Below are 19,010 nucleotides of genomic sequence, written 5' to 3'. Positions count from 1 at the left end.
TTGCAAATTTGGGAATTTGATAGAACATTGTGCTTTTTTTAATGTATGTTTACATGTTCACAGAAAAATCGATGGATTTTTTTGGTAGTGTGTCAAAAATCTTCAGTCAAAAAGCACCAACTGGTTTGTAGGTGGACACTCACAGAGACGGCACCTAATCAACAGCTCGATATCGGAGGCATTCAACAAAAAGGCAAACAGTCAGTCTATGGAAACTTGTGTGTTTATTTCAAAATATTCCTGTAACACATTTGGGACAAAATCGGCTGGAATACAGAGAGTTTGATGCTTGGAAACCAGACACAACAGAGATAGTACATGCTGTACATCAAGAGTTTCTTCTGTAATCAGGTATTGCACGAGCCTCTCATCTAAAGTATGTTGCACAGTGAACACCTTGTTTGATTATTACTATATGTAATTGTGCAGAGTGAAACTGGTTCGCTCTGGGAGTTCAGAGCAGAAGGTTTACCAAGGACAAGCGGACTAAATTGGCATTCCACATGAAAAATGATTGTACAGGGTTTAACTTGAGAATAGTTTTTGTGAATTGTGTGATTCATCACAGGATGGTGGATCTCAGAGCCCCGGGCGACAGGGACAAGGTGACTGTCACTGACTCATTATTAGGCTTCCCCTGAGATGAAGGCAGCTCGCCTCAGTGCTGACTCACTCTGAAACACTCAGCCCCCATCTCAGGGTTCCTGGGAACGCACTTCACACATCACATTTCTCTTCTGAGGTTAAGGTGATGACAACGTTATCAGTGCTTTACATAACCTTCTTTTGTTCATCTACCTCTGTTTTTTCTAATACCATGCAGTTTCTATTATCACACTGATACAGTGCTATGGAAATTTACATCGAAGCTAGGCTAAATCATGTAATCTGTCTTCTTTTTAATTAATCTGTCTGTTTTTATTACGACAACCAGAGGTGGAAAGTAACACACACAAGTACTCTCATTTCTGGAAGTGCATTTTTCGAGAACTTGGACTGGTATATGAAGTGCTACGAATCGACCAACAATTACACTTTCAATGAACTTGTACTTAAGTACAGCTTTGAGCTTATTGCTACCATCATGACCTAATGATGACGCAAAAGAAACAGCTCATCATGGACATTTTTCACAACTGTTTTACTCAATGTCCTCAACAGTTGTTGAGATATTTCAGTGAAAAAAAAACAAAGAAGTCGACCTCATGGCGCAATAGAGGAAAAGCCAGGTTGTTGTTTTTGCTGGTTTAGTTAATTGTGAATTGAGCATCTTTAGGTTTGAGACCATCTGTTGGCAATGATAGAATGTAAGTAAGTACATTCATTAAGTATTTAAGTACACATTTGAGGTACCTCTACTTTACTCGAGTATTTCCATTTTCTGCTACCTTATACTTCCACTCGACTACATTTTGATGGCAAATATTGTACATTTTACTCCACAGCATTTATTTGAAACCTTAGTTGCTAATTACTTTGTAGACTACTAGATCCAAAAATGGGTCAACCCATAATATATAGTATATAGATGTACCTGTAAATATACGATGAATAGTTGAGTTTTACTTGTACTTTTGATACTTAAGTATATTTGTTGGCAGAAAATTACTTTTAATACTTAGGTACATCTAATATCAGATACTTTAAGTATTTTACTCAAGTGCTATTTGTATGGGTGACTTTCACTTTTACCAAAGTAATATTTTAACACAATATTTTAGTGTGACTTGGAAACTTGTTACAACGCTGTTGGTCGGGCAACACATATGTAGAAATTTGAAGACGTTGCCTGCAGCTCTAGGAAATGTGATGGCCATTTTTCACAAATATTCTTGCAGGTTAAAAATGATCAATCAAGTAATTAAAAAATGATTGACAAACTTAGTTGCAGTCCTAGTTTTTTGCTTATATTCAGAAATCAGAATTTATACTTTCACCCTGAGTAGCATGCTGTTTCTTCAACTACAGAGCCTATACAGTAGGAGGCTACTCCGTTTTACTTTGACAATATCTACCCTCATTAAGCGGTCTGAACAAAAGCTTATAAATAAAAAATGGTAATTACTTTGGACAGTTGATAATAAAATGATACTTGATAATAAAATGTGATGGTCCTTCCACATTAATCATACAGTTTGTATCTAACCTGAGAAGTCCTCAAAAGTGCTACGATTGTAATTTTACTAGAGTAGTTTTTCTCACAAGCGATCATCATTCTGCTTCAGTGTTAATAAAGTCAAGTCAGAGTACAAGAGCTCGTCACTTTCCACCTCTGTGCACAACAGTTTGTATGGGGATGAATCTCAGCATCATCATGTGCTTCAGACCAGGATGCAGCTCTTATACGGGGAATGTCTAAGTCTCTACATTACTGATCAGTGTCTCGTCTAACGCCTTACAAATGGTCTCCGTCAGCTGTAAGTACATGCAGATATGACTCTGGTACGTGAATCACAGGGGCAAGGACGGACACATCAGGAGTCACACCGTGTGCTTATTCGGTTAGGACGGTAAGTTAAACATACATCACATGTTTTCATATACAGCAGTAAACAGCAGTGCTTGGTCAAGACTAGATGCTTTGGAGGGCAGGGGGGGCACATGTGGATGAGTGTGTAAGGCATGACTGGCTGTTCTGGACAGGAGACGAGATCTGAACAGGGGGAAAGGAGTCGGGAGAGGGGCGGCCTCTGTTCCTTCATGAGTCTTGGACCCTTCACTGTTTTTTCTTGACCGTTCCACTCCTCCAGGCCTCTCCTCTCTCCTTCACATCACTTCTTTGTCCTTCTCCTCTCCCTCTGTTATCCTCTTTCATCCACTCTGCCTGTGCTCAGGCCCTGCTCATGAGTTGCACCTGCGCATGCTGGATCGCAGCATCAGAGTACACTCGTGGGGGACTTCTGGGTTTTCAATCATGCGTTGCCACAGCCGCTGTTCCTCCCCGTATGAGTCCATCCAGTCTACCTCGTTCCCGTAGCTTTTGCCTTGAGGGGGGACCAGACAAACACACAAACATTTGTTTTACTTTGTTAGAGCTACTAGAGAGCCCTGAGGACATGAACAGTCTCCAAACACTAGGTGTTTTTAGGTAACGTGTCTTTAGGTAACTTTCTAAAGATAAATGCATGAACTCAGCATCATCATTGTGTCATGAATACAGCTACAGCCAAGACACCACAAGTACATGTAAGTCAGAATGATGCATATACATTTCCGAACCATACAATGAAAAGGCAAATAATAAAGTAAAACAATTTGAAATGTCTTTTAGACCATTATGTCTGCATCAAAACAGTGCTGTATAATGCTGAAGAAATCAGAATAAAACTCAGTATATAGTCATAACATAAAAAACTGAATGCATTCACTTATTATTTTAAGTAATGATATCAAAAATGTTGAACCATTTCCTTACATACATAAAAAGGTATTTTTAACTTCTGTACATCAGAATATTTTAGGGTTCTGTGGAGCCTTTCAATACAAAAGACAATGGGCCTCACTTTCCACTTCTCCCAAGTCACACAGCTCACACAATCTGTTTTCCCCTTTGAGTATTTTTCAATCTGCCAACCTCAATAGCTGGAGGAAGAATACCGGCTCCCAACTGTGCAACTGTGAGGCTTTTACTTCCAGACACATTACTCATGACTCAGGACTGTTGTTTGGTGTGTATATTTATCCGCAATTTAGGTTTTTACAAGATATTTTCTTCTTTTAACTTGATCAAAAGCTCACGTTTATTGAGTGAGCATTACAGCATAAAAGAAAACACACACCTGTGCCAGCTCCCAGCCTGACTCCTCCCAGGAAGACATTGCTGGCCAGGGCTTCTTTGTCCCACACTGTGAGCTCCAGACAGACGTTGTTGAGGTCTCCGGGCTGCAGGCCGCAGTAGGTGAAGGTGTGGTTCCACTGCGGGTTCACAGTGCGTCGCTCCACCACCGTCTTGTGCTTTGTTGACTTGTTGCTGTCAGGGAGGAGGTATCTGAGGGAATGAATACAACTTGTATTTACAATGCTCAGGCTGTGTTTGACAAAATCACATCTTATGTAACAATTGAGCCCGGGATGGCACTTGGCTATATTGCTATTTTGATAATATTTTGATTACGTGTTCAGCCCTACAAGTCAATGTTTCATGTCGGTGATAAAGAGATAAAGAGATAAAAACAAAAGAAAAACTATGAAGAGACACAAAACAACTACAAAGAGACATACAATGACCATAAAGATACACTAAACTACTACAAAGAAACACAAAATGACTACAAAGACACAAAACAATGAGAACAAATAGAAACAAAACAAATAAAAAGAGACAAAGAAAGACTACAAAGAGACACAAAACAATTACAGAGAAACAGTTAAATGCAAGGCTGAAATGTAGGCTAGAGTTACAGATAGCATCTCTTTCTTGATATTGTTTCATATTAGAATAATTAAAGTTGTTCGTTTGGCATCTATTCAGTACATTAGTTCACAATGTACAGTGTATTATTGCCAAATATGGAAGAGTTTCAAACCCGCCCCTGAAGGGAGCGTCTCACCCTTTCACAAAAGGATCTGAGGTGCCTCCAGACTTGACAGCAGTTAGATTTTTGGCTCCTTTGACTAGCAGCTCAACCATGCCTCCTTTAGGCAGAGTGAAGTTGCTCGTCTTCTTGGTTTTCAGGAACCCTTTCTTCACTGAGGGGAGAGGGGAGCAGGCAGAGAGAAAGGATGAATAAACCAGCTTCACTTCAAGGTTCAGGTCTATTTTTGCTTGTTTTTTATTTTATTTTTTTTACGTGTTTTTTTTTTTTTTTTCATGTTCATGTTTCATGTTTGTCTCTTTTGTGCTTCTAACTTAACTTTTAAATTATTTTATGTCTATGTGCAGCACTTTGGCTACCCTTGTGGTTTTTAAAAATGTGCTATATAAATAAAGTTGATTGATTGATTTGCAACACAGAAACAACAAAAACATTGTCTTAAAATGCTTTAGACATGAGTGATATGTATGCACACAGACATTTACATGCACCTTGTGTGTACTTTAACAGCACATACCCTCATGACATGTACTTATGATAATAAGCCAGAACATTTTTTTTTAAAAGGAAGAATAGCCTTCATGCAGGTGTCACAAAAACAAAATCTACCATCACTGTACGTAAGACGATAAATATTAAAAAAACTAGATAACAACTTAACGAATTTCAAGGTTGGACTGTGTTGCCAATAATCATTTATAATGCTTTATAGATATGTTTAAAGCTTGCTAAAAATTCCACTGGCAGGTGTTTTTCAATTTAGGAATAATGCAGCTTTAAATCCATTAATCCATTGATGCTTGTTGGTATCTCACTTCTAAGTAGACATCAAGTTTCCTGTAATACAAGTTACTTCTAAAAGCTTGACATATAAATTAAGTACTAATAATTTTGTCAAAAAATGGATTTTCATCCAGATCATCTTTCTCCTGAAATAAATAGTCAAAATATTAACCTTTCAAAGGGATATTTCACAACATGGCATGCCAAAACCTGTTGTCAATAATGGCTAATAACTAAAACAAAGATCAGAGATACATTTGAAGAGATTAACTTAGTGTGTTTTTCCTGTTTTTCCATCCTGTTTTTAATCTCAACCAGATCTGTGTTGTGAACAATGTGGGGTCCCCAAAACTCTTGGAAATCCTTAAAATAGATTTAGCAAGATATCAGTGAGTAAACAGCTTTGTTTAGGTCATATGGTGGAAGGAAGTTTGAATTTATTTTCCTCTATTGATAATACATTTCTATTCTTTTTTTAATACAACGTTGGAAAAGGGAAACAAACTGTTTGCTCACAGTGTTTTGATGATATAATTATAGGAGGCTTCTGTGAACAGCTGTCTTGTTACGCTGCCTGCCATCGTTCATATTTTTTTTTGTAGCTAAGCAACGACCAGAGTTTAAAGTCTGTTTCCTGTTTACGGCGGCATGTGAATGCCCAGTGTACATGTATGTTGTTTTGGAAAACTGTTTCCATAAATACCCATGTATGTGTGTTAACAGGCAGCCTATCACTGGTGGATCACTCAAGCATCGGTCTAATCTGTCATAGCTTGAGTTTCTGGTTTTGTTATTTGCTGTTTTATTTTGAAGTTCTGCCCTCATGTGTCATGTTTTGCTTTTCATTTCCTCCCTTTGTCTGTTTTGTCTGTTAACCCTAACCCTTACTGCCAACATCAATGCAACTATAGGAAAAACTAATGGGAATCTGTCAAAATAGAGACATTTTGTTGTTAAAGCAGTTTGATCCTCCTCTATTTACAGGCTTTGACACATTTTGAGTGAGAATATTATATATAAGAGTTATGAATGTACCTTGTACTTGGTCCAGAGGCAGCATGAGGTTCTTCTCTGCAGGTATGTACTTTAACACAACAGTCAGCTCTCCCTTATACTGCATTGTGGAGTCCATACAGCTCTCCACCTACACAAAAACCATCAGCAAATCACTTTCAACACTTGTCCTTGTGAGTGCTTGTATAAGAGGAAGACAATACAACACACAGCTGACTATGTTTCCTACCTTGGGCTGCAGAGCGTACCACTCCTCTATCTGGGAATCAAACTCCCAGGAGTCAAAGGTCAGCTCCACCTCTCCCAGGAAGCTGTTGTGTCCAAAGCGGTCGTGGTGCCACACAGACACCTGCAGGGTTCGTGTCTCCAGCTGCGAGTGGCTGATCACATACTGCACAATACAGAGCAAACATGAGCTTAACGATGAAAGCTGGAATTTGAGTTTGCAAGTTTGTGTTTATTGCTTTTTTCATCCACTCACCCTCAGATTCTCATTGAAAACAGGATTAATGGTGTTGGCCTTGATGCTCGTCTTCCTCTTGCTCTGTCGTGACGTATCTGGCAGCAGGTAAGTCTTCACATAACTACCAGGAAATGAAAAGACACGGTGACTCAGTCAGGTTCGATTAGAGGAGATGGAGACTAATTGTTCTTGTTTATACAACAGGGGACATCAGCTGCGTCTGATTCATTACAGTAGATCTCATCATCTATGGAGCAGTAAATATAGCAGGATATGTGAACGATAAAATATGGCTGAATATTGGCCATAAAAACAGCTAAAACAAAACACTGTAAATGAAAAAAACAGAAGATACTGACGTCTGTACAGAGTGACTAAGGAGACAACTAACTGGCTCCCTAAGGAGGTAAATGGAAATCACAGATGTGGTAGATGTACACATCTACGCTCTAATACTTATGATACTAAAGAGTGTTGCCATCCTCATACAGGTAAAAAATATAAGACTAGAGAGTTTATTAACTGTATGTCTGTACATGTCATCTATATGCTGAAGTACTCCAGGTAGGCCAAACGAAGCGTAATCTGAAATTGAGAATATCTGAACATAAAGCAGCCATAAGAAACAAGAAGTTGGATTACACTGTAGCGAGGCACGACGAGGAAAGACATCATGGTTCTGCTGCTTCCCATAAATTCACGGGTATTGAGAGAGTCACTCCTAACCCTTGAGCTGGCAACACAGCAATCAGTTATTGAAAAGGGAAGCATACTGGATACATACTCTTTGGAGACACATGGGCTAAATGAGACATTAGACTTACTTCCATTCTCGTAGTGTGCACTCGCATGTCTAACCTACATCGTCTCTGTACCTACAGGTGAGGTATGTAGGTAAAGGTGAGCCACTAAACGCCTCCTGGCACAACCCCTTGTCCTCCCACTCCTTATTAATTAGGCATATTAATGATCTCCTTATTTTTTGTAATGTAATGAAACATCTTGATTTTAATGACATTTGCTGGGCTTTTGATAAATTCTGACTTTCGTAATGTAGTGAAATCATTTTCTACCAGCTCGATATGCATTTTCTGAGGAGATGTATGCACTTTGTTCTGTTATGCTATGGAAGCGCATACATTCTGTATCTAGTCTGTAGTACTGTTTATAGTTATGCACAGCAGAAAATGGCTATTGCCTGTTAAGTGTACAGTATTTGTACTGGGGAATGTGACCTTGTTGGATTCTCCACTGATCAGCAGCGGATTAGATAAAGAACACCTGTTGGCAATGAAGCACGGAGAGGAATAGTTGATAAAATAGTGTCTGTTGTATTATGGTGTGTGCTGGAAGGTCGATGTTTTGGTCCACTGTGAATTAGAATTGAGTTAAACATACAGTGTGTATAACCATGAAGCAAAAGACATAGATTGATGACTTTGGCTGGCTTCCTTCCTCATTCTGTGATGTATTATCTGTTTTTTTCCCAGGAAGTTATAGTGACAGGTAGGCTGGGCAATATATACAATACATATCATTATCCTGATGAGAGACTTTACCGTCTGAGATTGTGGATATTGTTATATCGCGATATGGAATTAGTGTTGTCTTTTCCCGGTTTGAAAGGCTGCATGATAGTAAAGTGATATAATATTAATTTTCTGACTGATCTAATTCAATCTTGTTCTCATACTTGTCTTTACCCACTTTGTCATTATATTCACATTACTGATGATTATTGATAAAAAATCTCATTGTGTTAATATTTGGGAAAGACATTTGGTCAAAAATGTTGGAATATTTAATTCTGGTGCCCAGTCCTAGCATGTATGAGGTACTTTTGAGGACATTTCAAACTATTGTGATATATATTGTGTATTGTGATACAGCCAAAAGATATTGCGATATTATTTTAAGGTCTTGAACAAAATTACGGACTGGGTTTTAAGTCAGCCCTAGTTTGAACATGGATGGAAACCTTAAAGCAAGTTCACAACATTTTATTGCAGAAATGTTACATATCATACCTCTAAGGAATACTAATGTGTGTTAGTTTTTTTTGTGTTGCCAGGAAAAGGTAAATATCAATTGAATCTGTGTGTTCAGTATAAAGACGTAACTGTACCGCCGTCAAAGCTGTCATCTGAGAAAGCTAACATCATTTGTCTTTAACATGTTCAGAAATAAAAAATGAGTCACTGTCATTCAATTTCAGCACTTAATAATAAGCCTGCCTTTATGCATGTTTAGTAAGTTGTCACTAATGTATGGTGTTGGCACGAGTTGATCTATTTATCTATTCACATTCACCGCTGTAGACTTAATGAGTACTTACATGCTGAGTATCTGTGTAGTGTGTGTGTATATGTGTGTGTGTGCGTATGTGTGTGTGTGTGTGTATGTGCACTCGTACGCGTCCGTGCGTTGCCTCCTCTCATCCCCTGTTGCCAGGTTGTGACACTCCTTCACCACGACATTGAGAGCACCAGTTTTGTAGCTGTAGCTGATGTTCAGCAGGATCTCGCCGCTCACCCTGGCGTTGCCATAGTCACCGGTCTCACTGTACATGCTCATCATGCTGTTTATACTACTCTGTTAGGCAAAGACAGAGGGATAAAGAGGCAGATATGAGAGGGCGATAAGGTCAGAGGAGGAAGAAAGGGTTGAATAGGTGAGGAAAGAAAAGAGAGCAACACATGTGAAACATGAAAGGGGAAAAACGGAGGATGAGAACAACAACAGCATTTAAAGTGTTACAGAACGCTGATGAAACATTGTGGAAATACAACAGCTGCAGCCCGTTACAGTCTTGAATGGAATAAAATATGTGGCAACACATGGTAATGTTCTGGCTCATGCCATTTGAAATTGTACACTGCTCCAACTGCATCCCCACAAGGTAGTCCACTTTGGCCGTCAGACTTCAAAAGATTCACTGGCCTGCGGGACACATAGGGGTGAGATGAGGATAGTCTAGTACAGAGGAGATATGAGCCGAGCCTTCATGAAGAAGAGAACACTGCTCTTATACTACAAAGAAACAGTGATCATAAGCGTTTTAAATTACATGTAAAATCTAATTTAAAATCTAATTTTACTTCTTGAATTCAATGTAAAATGTCACATTTATAGTATCTTTTCAACATGAGTCAGTGTAATTAAATGAAATAACTTGAGGCCTTTGTAAACTAAGTCCATTTGCTGTTGTTAATCCTTCATTAGATATAAAACATTAGTCCAATGTGTTTCTTATTCTATTCGCCACACTAGGAGACAAAATCGAGACGTCATGACGATAATTGTGTGGTCCTCTCACTTCTTCAACAAAGTGAAAGAAAAAGAAAACACTGGGTCCAGCCAATCCTGAAAACCTGCTCATAAAGACGCTACCGACTTATCTCGATCACTTCCAGGTGTATTTCAGGATTTCAGTGGTCCAGTTTGATACGCTGCTAGATGACTGACACAACATGAGGTCGTATTTATTTTTAAACGTGTGGCAATTTCAGACAAATTAAATGGACTTGGTATGCAAAGGCAGATAATAAATGTAATAATTTATATATATGTTACAGGTAGGGAAACACTTTTTTGTGTGAGTTTAGGGAACTTTTAAAAAATAAGTAAGCACTTGTATTACTTGGTCTTGAAAGTGATAAGGGACTGGAAATTATTCTCAAAAACTCAAAGGCAACTTGAACACTTCCATTTCAGGAATAAGTGACAAAGTTTTGAGAGCATCACACAGAATGTGTAAAAGAGAAGAAAAATATGAGTATAATGAGTAAGATAGTTGGTTGGGATTTACACTTCCACCCCTTATTTTCTTGATTAACTGAGTAATTGTTGGTCTCCGTCACAGTTTTTGAGAAAGCCAAATGACGTTTTCTTCGTCTGACTATCAGTCCAAAACCCAAATTATTTTCAATTTACTATCACAGAAGACAAAGAAGCAAATCTTCACAATTAAAACATTAAAAATAAAGCAGAAACCACAAAGACAGCTCGGCGTAATAACATGCAAAATGGATGAATCAGAAGAATAAATAGGAAAGTAAAAACAAAACAAAACCCCAAAATGCAATCATCAAGTCACATCAAGTAAAACTCTCTGTAAGAAGAGTGAGAGCAGACAGTTTTGTGGACTTTTTATTACCAGTCACGTTCAGAAAGTTAACTTTCTTTACAACGACTGTCGAACAGTGTATTGACCTGAGCGGCTGCACCCCCTGAGTTTCATAGATTACCAAATTAAGAACTAGCAATTCATACAGCATGAAGTCCACATATTGTGCACCTGCAAAACCTATTTCATGAACAAAAGGTACCGAATCAATACGTCCACAGCAGGTAATTTTGTCTGGAAAAATCTCTTGGGAAGCAGACAAGCGTGGCTATTGTAGCTGTGGACAGGATATAAGTGGTATAATCCAGTGATAATAACACTGCTGTCTGGAGAGCGTTGGAGTGAAGAAGCCAGAAATGAGCCTTCCTCACTTATTTCCTGCAGGGAGCCAGTGTGATACTACATTAATGTGAGGAGCACAGAGTTAATGGAAGTAGATGCAGCTACTGTAGCGTCACACTAAAAAATGCAAACACACACTTAACATGCAGGGATATTCAGAATATGTTCAGGAACAGTCAGTTTACATGACCAGTGTGGTTTGTAATGTTCGTGCTCCGGTGCTTTGCTGCTGCATCGTTACTGTTCTATAATGCGATGGTGAATATGAATGCATGCACGAGCGCTGAAGGTGGAGACTTACAGTCTCAGCATCCGAGTCGGGGACATTGAGGTACCCCCACCTTCTCTCTGAGCCGGGAGTGGAGGACTAGCAGCAGATTCATTAGAGAGATAAACGGGGGAAGGAAGGAGGGAAACAAAATAGAGGGAAAGGAGAGAGAAAGAGAGAGATCTAAGCTCTTTGATGTGTTAGTGATAGAGGCAGACCCCGAGCACAGACCCCCGGCCCCCGAGGAGGAGCTGCAGAAACCACATTACACACGGTTACCATGGTGATTATCAGAGGAGACCACAGAGATTACAACTCATCTGGAATCATCTGTGAAATCAGCAAGGACGCACACAGGACAGCAGTCAGAATGAGGAACAATGAAGATGATGTTATTATTATTTTATCTATTGAGTCATTAAATATTTATATCTAACATTAATTCCAGTCGTGCTGGGGGGGCGGGGATGACAAGAGAGATATCTCTGCTACTGGACCGATTGTGATGAAATGTTTGCACAGACCACAGAGGATGATTCTTATTGACTCCTCTGACTTTTCATCTGGAGACACCAACAGGTTGATGCTCGTGGCTTTGACTGGAAATCATTGACTGGACTACGTTTCATCTTGTGCCATTATCAGCTCAACATTTGAATGTGTCCAGTAGTTGTTTTAATAACATTCTCATCAGCTTTTATACTTGGTGTTTCTATTATTTTGTCCAACTTGTTAATGCCAAAAGGCTAAAAAGCAGAAACACTTTTCTTTATAATGCAATCAATTCAACAGCTCTGTAAACCATCCTCCCTACATTATAACCTTCATAAAGGCAGGATTTAGTACACGGCGTCTGTATCAGACTACATTAACTTTAGTGAGGCGTACCTAACAAACTGGCAACTGAGTGTATATATATTTATCATTCTGATTCAACAGTAAACCTGGATTAACAGAATAAAAATGAAGTTTAGTTTGTAGCTTGAAAAACTAATGGGTCATAGAAAGTGTGGTCACTGAAATGGAAGGAAGCTCTGTCTTTCTGTCTTTCTGTCCTTCAGTCTTCTCAACAACAGTTCATCAGTTCAGCTTCACACTCAGCGGACTCATTGCCGAGGATTCAAGTGCAGGAAGTGCGGTGCTGAGTATGAAGTTGTATGCATGAGCAGTGGGAGAGAGAGAAACATCATCCTGCAGAGCTGGAGAGTAGAGTGCTGCAGGAATGAGTCCTATAACCCGGAAATAAGTAAGCATTTTTGCACTTTCCTCATCTCGAATTCAATGGTTTTTTAATAAGTTTTGGGTTAAATACCTGAAATAAGGTCTGTGGTTGACAGGCTCAAGAGATTTTCACATTTTGTTCTATGACATAACATATGTCTTGGTGTCGGTGATGTTGGCTTTTTGCATTTATGCTTCAAAAACTAATAAAAGTGGCAAGAGAAAAAAAATAAAAAAAATAAAAATAAAAGTGGCATTCATTTGCATAGATTATCTTGCTAAATGAAACAAAAGTATCATAAACTTTGTTTTCCTATGGATTTTATTTTCTGCGATAATCCAAAATCCATTTGACAAATCCCATTGACTGTTTGTGGAGGGAACCAGGATGACGCTTACCTTCTAGTAAGCCTACGAAAATACGTCATCCCTGCAGCACTCTCTATACCTACCGAAGCATCAGCTAATTAAATATATATATATATTAAGGTTTTAATGTTGATAACCCTATGTAACCCTAATAGCTAGCTCGCTGCAATGAATAATGTCGGCCAGTCCTTTCTTACCCCCTGAGAACCAGCTATAACTCGAGGAAGCTGGATAGCTTCTTCATGAATTCTTAAATTCTGTCACTAGTAATGACGAAGCTGTAAAGATTTTATTTAATCATTATTATATCTGGAAGAAAAAACTTCTTAAGAGTTAGAGTTCAGTGGCTGGGCTTTTCTTTCAGCATCACCCACAAATGCTAATAAAGTTAGTCTATAGTTTTTTAATGTGTATTTTGACATTTTGTATTACATTAAGCATTCAACATTTTGCTTTTCATGTGTGCAAAAGGAAGCATAAAAAATTGTTATTATTATTGTGAATAATAGTTTAGTTGTAATGCTCATGTTTCGGGAATGATTCAATAAATGTGTCTAAATCGTGTGGGATGTATTTTTACGGCGTTGTTAATAAAGTTTTCAAAAATGGAAGACAAATAAAACAAAACAACTGGTGGAGCATGTGCACGTCTTCGGGTCTAAGCAATTGTTCCCTTCCAAACAGGCACGTTTTAAAAAGGCACCGCACTAGTTAAATAAATTTCACTCATACTACTTTAGCCCTGCTTTCATTATTTACCAAAGCCCTCCATGGAGTGAATCATGCAACAGTGGGCAGAATATATTACAGCTTGAATCAATGACAGACTCAACTATCTGCATAATGTCCCTCGTCACATCCATTCACACAGTAAACAGCAGCTCAGTGACGGCTGTTAGTCATTTATGAGATGACATGATAAATGTCAGACAGGCAGGACGTCTGTCTCCTCTGTTTACCTATGCAGCTCTCAAATTACACACACACACACACACACACACACACACACACACACACACACACACACACACACACACACACACACACACACACACACACACACACAAAAATGAACGTGGTCTCTTTCAGGAAATAAGCCACTTATTCAGGCCACTTGAATAACTGGATTTCCTGCCAGACTAAGTACTTTATAGTTGGTTGTTAGGGTGTCCAGAAGACAATAACATGTGTGACCAAGTCAACCTTGCTGGGGGCTACTGTGTAAACACGGGAAATCAAGTCAAGTAAAAGAGGGAACTAATTTAATATATGTGTGATAATATTAAATCGTACCAAGCAGAGAGTTTTGGTGCTACATGCCCATCATTTCTGCGGGGTAGACACGTTCTCGTCTCCGCTGAGAGCAACACTAGCAAACACTAACTAAGAAATTGGGTCCGCCTACATAAACTAATGTTCTACAGAGCCCCTTTAAAGCAGCTTTTAATGTTTTTTATTTATTTATTTATTTAAAGATTCCACTTGGCTCCATTGCACAAAAAAAAATTAAAAATCAAACACAGAAATCCAACACTTAATCTGCATCATAACAAATTTACTGTTATTCTCACACATAACCGTAAGCATCTACATTATTACATACAAATACTACAAGTTGAGTTAGTGTATGTAAATGCAAGCGTGCTGCAGAGGAAGGTGTTCGTGACACGAGCTGTCCTCTGGCCCTGAAGCTCACCCTGTTTACACAGCCAACAATACACCATCCATGCCTCTAGCATCAGGTGAGGGTGAGCGTATGTGTGTAAACAGAGTGTACGTGTACATGTTTGTACTGTACGTGAGCGTGCACGACTTCCCAGAATCTGCTTGTGACAGTTTAGTGTTTAACATGGGTGTTACCGTTGACACTGCGTTGCTGAGGCGTCGGCTGGGAGTCTTGCTGTGAGCCGACATCAGAGCGTCGATGTCTTCCTCCGCATCCTCATCAGAAAACTCCTGCGGGTGACAGCGTTCAGATTTAATCAAAAGGAGGAGACGGCATCTGGGAAGCTGGCCAAAGCGTCCGTGTACAGTTGCGCGGTTTTCCACACAGCAGCTCTGCGTGCGTGCGTGCGTGCGTGTGGGTGGGTGGACGCAGCCAGCTTTCCATAAATTCAATCAGACAAGTCAGGACAGAGTGTGGTAATTTGTTTACTCGGTTCTCACACACAGAATCACAAGTCACCGGGTTTACAGTACACTCATGAGCATGAATGGATGAGTAGATCTAAAATATTCTGTGTGTTTGTGATTCTGTGAAGCACCTTGAATGCAAATGAGCACTCCGATACAAGGCAGCCCTATACTGACCATCAGATCCTCCACCTGTGTTCAGCCTACAACTGTTTAGATGCTTGTCATGCTCTTTGAAGTGAGCTCTGAAGTGAAATTAACATTCAGCCCAGCGTCTGACGCGTCACGCTGGGTTCATCAGCCCACAGATGCTGAGCTCGACATGGACTTACATTACAGTAGATGTATGGATTAAAAGTGGGATGAATGGACTGAATTTGCCACAGAAATCAAATATATGATCACTGCGCAGGGATTCAAATGGAGTTAAAGGGGACGGATTGACGGCGCTTACTGTTTCGTTGAGCCCGGGGACCGAACGGCTTCTGAGGCTGAGAGCGTCGTCACTGGGTTCAGAACCAGGAGCTGACAGGTCCATCTCTGAGCGGCTGTGATCTGGTTGCAGGGAGGGAGAGACGGGGAAGGAGGGGGAAAAAAAGTAGTTTCAAAGATGCTGTTTGAAGGGAGAGAGAGACTGGAAGGCAAACACTGAGCAGAAGAAGCAGATAGTGCGAGACACTGTAGAAACAAATCATCATCACCATGTTATCTGCCCGGACAACTTGTGAACACGTGCACAGATTTACTCTGCACATAAAATAATTTAAAACTTAATTTAAAATGTATCTCACTATGTTAAACAATGCAGCTTTAAGTGCTTTACATTTGAGTAAACTGTTATTACAAAGAAAGAGATGCTAATAAAAAAAAGCCCTTATGAGAAATACAAGAAGACAATGACAAGAATTGAGATTCATCTCTCATCTCATTTCGTTTAGTGTGGAGCTCCAGTCGGGAGGCTACGCCTGTCAGTCGTCCTGTGCTCGCAGATGCCTTTTGAAATGCGTTGTTTTGTTTTGTAAACATTTTGTCCTTGTTTTCAGACAGCAGCAGAAAAAAAGCAGGCTTCTTATTTCTCGCTGGTAAACATCACTAAAATGACAACGAGATGATGTGAACTGGAAAGCTGCTTTCCAGGTGCAAAATTTGATCACAAACCCATATATAGAGTACATACTGTATCAGTCAAGTCAAGTTTGCACTCACTTTATTTGTTAGATTTCTTTTAGTTTAGACGTAAGCTATATGTCTGGCGACCATACTAAACACCTTTATCTAAGATACAGTGGTGTAATGTGTTTTCAGGGGTTAGCGAATGAGTTAGTCAGCCGGACACGCTAACGATTGCAGTTTACATTAGAGCAGATGGCCTTTACACACAATTGAATCCATCCTTTAAACTTGCGCTTGTGTTTTCAAAGGGGCTTAAAAGGGAGAAGGAGAGATGCTAACTGTTGAGCTTTAGAGCTGGATACATTTTAACTTTAAAGAGATAGCAAACTAGGACCCACCTTTTTTCACATGACCTTATTTTACCACTACAGCCCTGCAGCCAATATGGCTGTTCTCCTTGCTTCAGTTTTTATGATGAGCAAATAACTGCATCCCAGCTGCAGCTCCGTACTAGACACACAGACGTGAGAGTGACGTGTCGATCTAACTCCAGAGAAAGTGAGTTTATTTCCCGAAAGTCCAAAAGAATTCCCGTGAAACATTTTGAAATGTGAAAACGATTAGAGGTGTAAATAAGCTTGCAAAACTGTGTCTAAAACTGCAGGTGGCTTCTTCTCCAGAAGTCTGAATTTTCAAAACAGAGACTGAACATCTGAAGAGTCCTCCAGGGACAAACTGTGTCCTGGGAACACATCAGCCGTAGTCAAGGACCAGCCTATGAATACAATTATAGATAAGTACTAGGATGTTCAAAATGCATCCTAATTCTTGAAATGCAATCCTGCAAAACAAAATGATGTGTGGTCTGAGGTCTCACTCAGCAGCTCTTTTCACAACACCTATTTAAAATCCTGACACACTGCTACTACTGGAAATAAAGGGTCTGACAGGGAGAGAGACAAAAGTGGAGGAGATTATACTTAAAGAGATGATACAATAAAAGAAGTACAGCAGACAGCGAGGTGGTGTAAGCTAGTAGTGTAATTTGTGCAGATGTGACATCTGCTCCCGACTGAAGGAGTATGGAATAATTATACGAGGTACTTAACAGTCTGGGATGGAGAGCAGCTGAGTGTTTTTGCAGAGGTCAAATTCACTTTTAATATGATATCCCTGCCTCTAACACGTCTTGAAATCTTTGTGTGCGACCTGTGAAGCTGTGAGACGACAGCAGGAGTCAGAGGTGTGTGCTGATACCTGAGGAAACCGAGGCCCTGGACACAGAAATGGTCGGAGTGTCCGAATCTTTCCTGTGATGGCCGGCAGCTTTTTTCTCGGATGGACTGTCGCCGGACCGTAAACTGGCGACGCTCTCCGCTCCGTCGGGCTGCGTGCAACCACAAAAACTCTGTCACAAAACAAACATAATCTGAACGGTCTCCCCAGTGTGTTTCTATTTGTGTGTTTTTGTGTATCAGTTGCTGACCCTGACCCTCCGGTTGTCGCCGGGAGTGGAGGATCTGTCAAGAGTTTGGGAGCGCAGGTTGTTGGGAACCGTGGGCATCCCTGAGGACTCCAAGGCCACCGCACTGCCCCTGAAAACCAGTTCAACAACAAGTATTTAATACCCGTGACAGTCCTTCCATCCCATATCATGAAATCATATTAATTTAAGCCTTGATTAGTTGTGTAACACTTGTGGGAGCAACTTGCCTGAGGCTCTTTGGCTGCATAAACATAAATATTTACTCAAGTATCACCTTTAAAGACGCTTTCATGTGGCTGTCGCTGCCATCCCACTTGAATTCTTTTGTGTTTTCAAACCGGTTTTCTGGCCTTGATGCATCTAAGTGTTTAGGTTTCAAAAGGAATTCTTCAGGCAGTTTCAGCCGAGATCTCAAAAAAGTCTCTAACTACTCTTTGAGGTTTCATACAAGGCTGAACCAGTGCCGAGAGACTGCGTATGTCTGAATACAACTTCCAAAAACTGTGTTTGAGTGAACTCTTATGGAGCTTCAGTATGATATGACATTGGTAGTACACAGCTGTATACTGGTGGTTTGGATGAGCACCTCTTTGAACGTGGACTCGGAGCGGAGCGAACGCTTCGTACGCTTTGAGCATCTCCGTCCGAGACGGATTTGACACTGGCGCTGTCGACTCCGTTCTCCGGCTTCAGGGTGGGTCGGATGCCTTTCTTATCCAGCTTCATCCTTCTACACACAAAAACACACACATGCACACACTGTTATCTACAGGATATATTCAGTCATGTCCCTTATTGCAGATTCATTACACTGTTTCCCCGTGGTTTATCGAGATCATCTCGGTCACTCAACTGCCCGGTTTGCATCCTGCAGAGGAAATACACTCTAGTTAAGGAAGAACAACCCTGGTGCATTATACACGGCAATTAATTTGAATAATTGTCTCCAAGTAGGTGGCTTTCTGTCCGGTTTGTATCTCTTTTTGTTAGTTAGTAGGCTATAAAGAAAAACTTCCTGATATATCCATGTGATTGGCCATGATGATGGTCTGTCTGTAGGTCCACTAGTTTGGTCCAGGATCCTCCTGTTCTGGTACCTACTCCGGCAATGGCAGAACAGGGAAAGCTACCAATTCCAGTGCTCCTGATGACGGCTT

At 40.1% G+C, this 19,010-nt stretch overlaps 1 protein-coding gene across 3 annotated transcripts in view; it reads right to left on the bottom strand.

Moving 5' to 3' along the window:
* Window positions 1-207: 207 nt before the first annotated feature.
* Window positions 208-19,010, bottom strand: part of sytl5 (synaptotagmin-like 5) — a 45,716-nt gene continuing 26,913 nt past the window's right edge. The window contains exons 6-18 of one of the 3 annotated variants that reach the window (XM_084362389.1): window positions 18,440-18,583; window positions 17,854-17,962; window positions 17,625-17,754; window positions 15,709-15,809; window positions 14,982-15,077; window positions 11,565-11,630; window positions 9,209-9,387; window positions 6,814-6,916; window positions 6,562-6,723; window positions 6,354-6,462; window positions 4,551-4,689; window positions 3,780-3,988; window positions 208-2,984 (exon numbers count right to left, since the gene is read on the bottom strand). In XM_084362389.1, coding sequence (XP_084218515.1) covers window positions 2,842-2,984; window positions 3,780-3,988; window positions 4,551-4,689; window positions 6,354-6,462; window positions 6,562-6,723; window positions 6,814-6,916; window positions 9,209-9,387; window positions 11,565-11,630; window positions 14,982-15,077; window positions 15,709-15,809; window positions 17,625-17,754; window positions 17,854-17,962; window positions 18,440-18,583 — 1,690 coding nt within the window. In that variant the 3' untranslated portion in view covers window positions 208-2,841. The remainder of the gene's footprint in view (window positions 2,985-3,779; window positions 3,989-4,550; window positions 4,690-6,353; window positions 6,463-6,561; window positions 6,724-6,813; window positions 6,917-9,208; window positions 9,388-11,564; window positions 11,631-14,981; window positions 15,078-15,708; window positions 15,810-17,624; window positions 17,755-17,853; window positions 17,963-18,439; window positions 18,584-19,010) is intronic. The other 2 variants (XM_084362390.1, XM_084362391.1) reach the window with 2 other exon arrangements.

The sequence above is a fragment of the Pagrus pagrus genome, assembly GCF_965226575.1.
Source record: "Pagrus pagrus genome assembly, chromosome: 9".
NCBI lineage: Eukaryota > Metazoa > Chordata > Actinopteri > Spariformes > Sparidae > Pagrus > Pagrus pagrus.
This window is presented reverse-complemented; position numbering and strand designations above follow the sequence as displayed.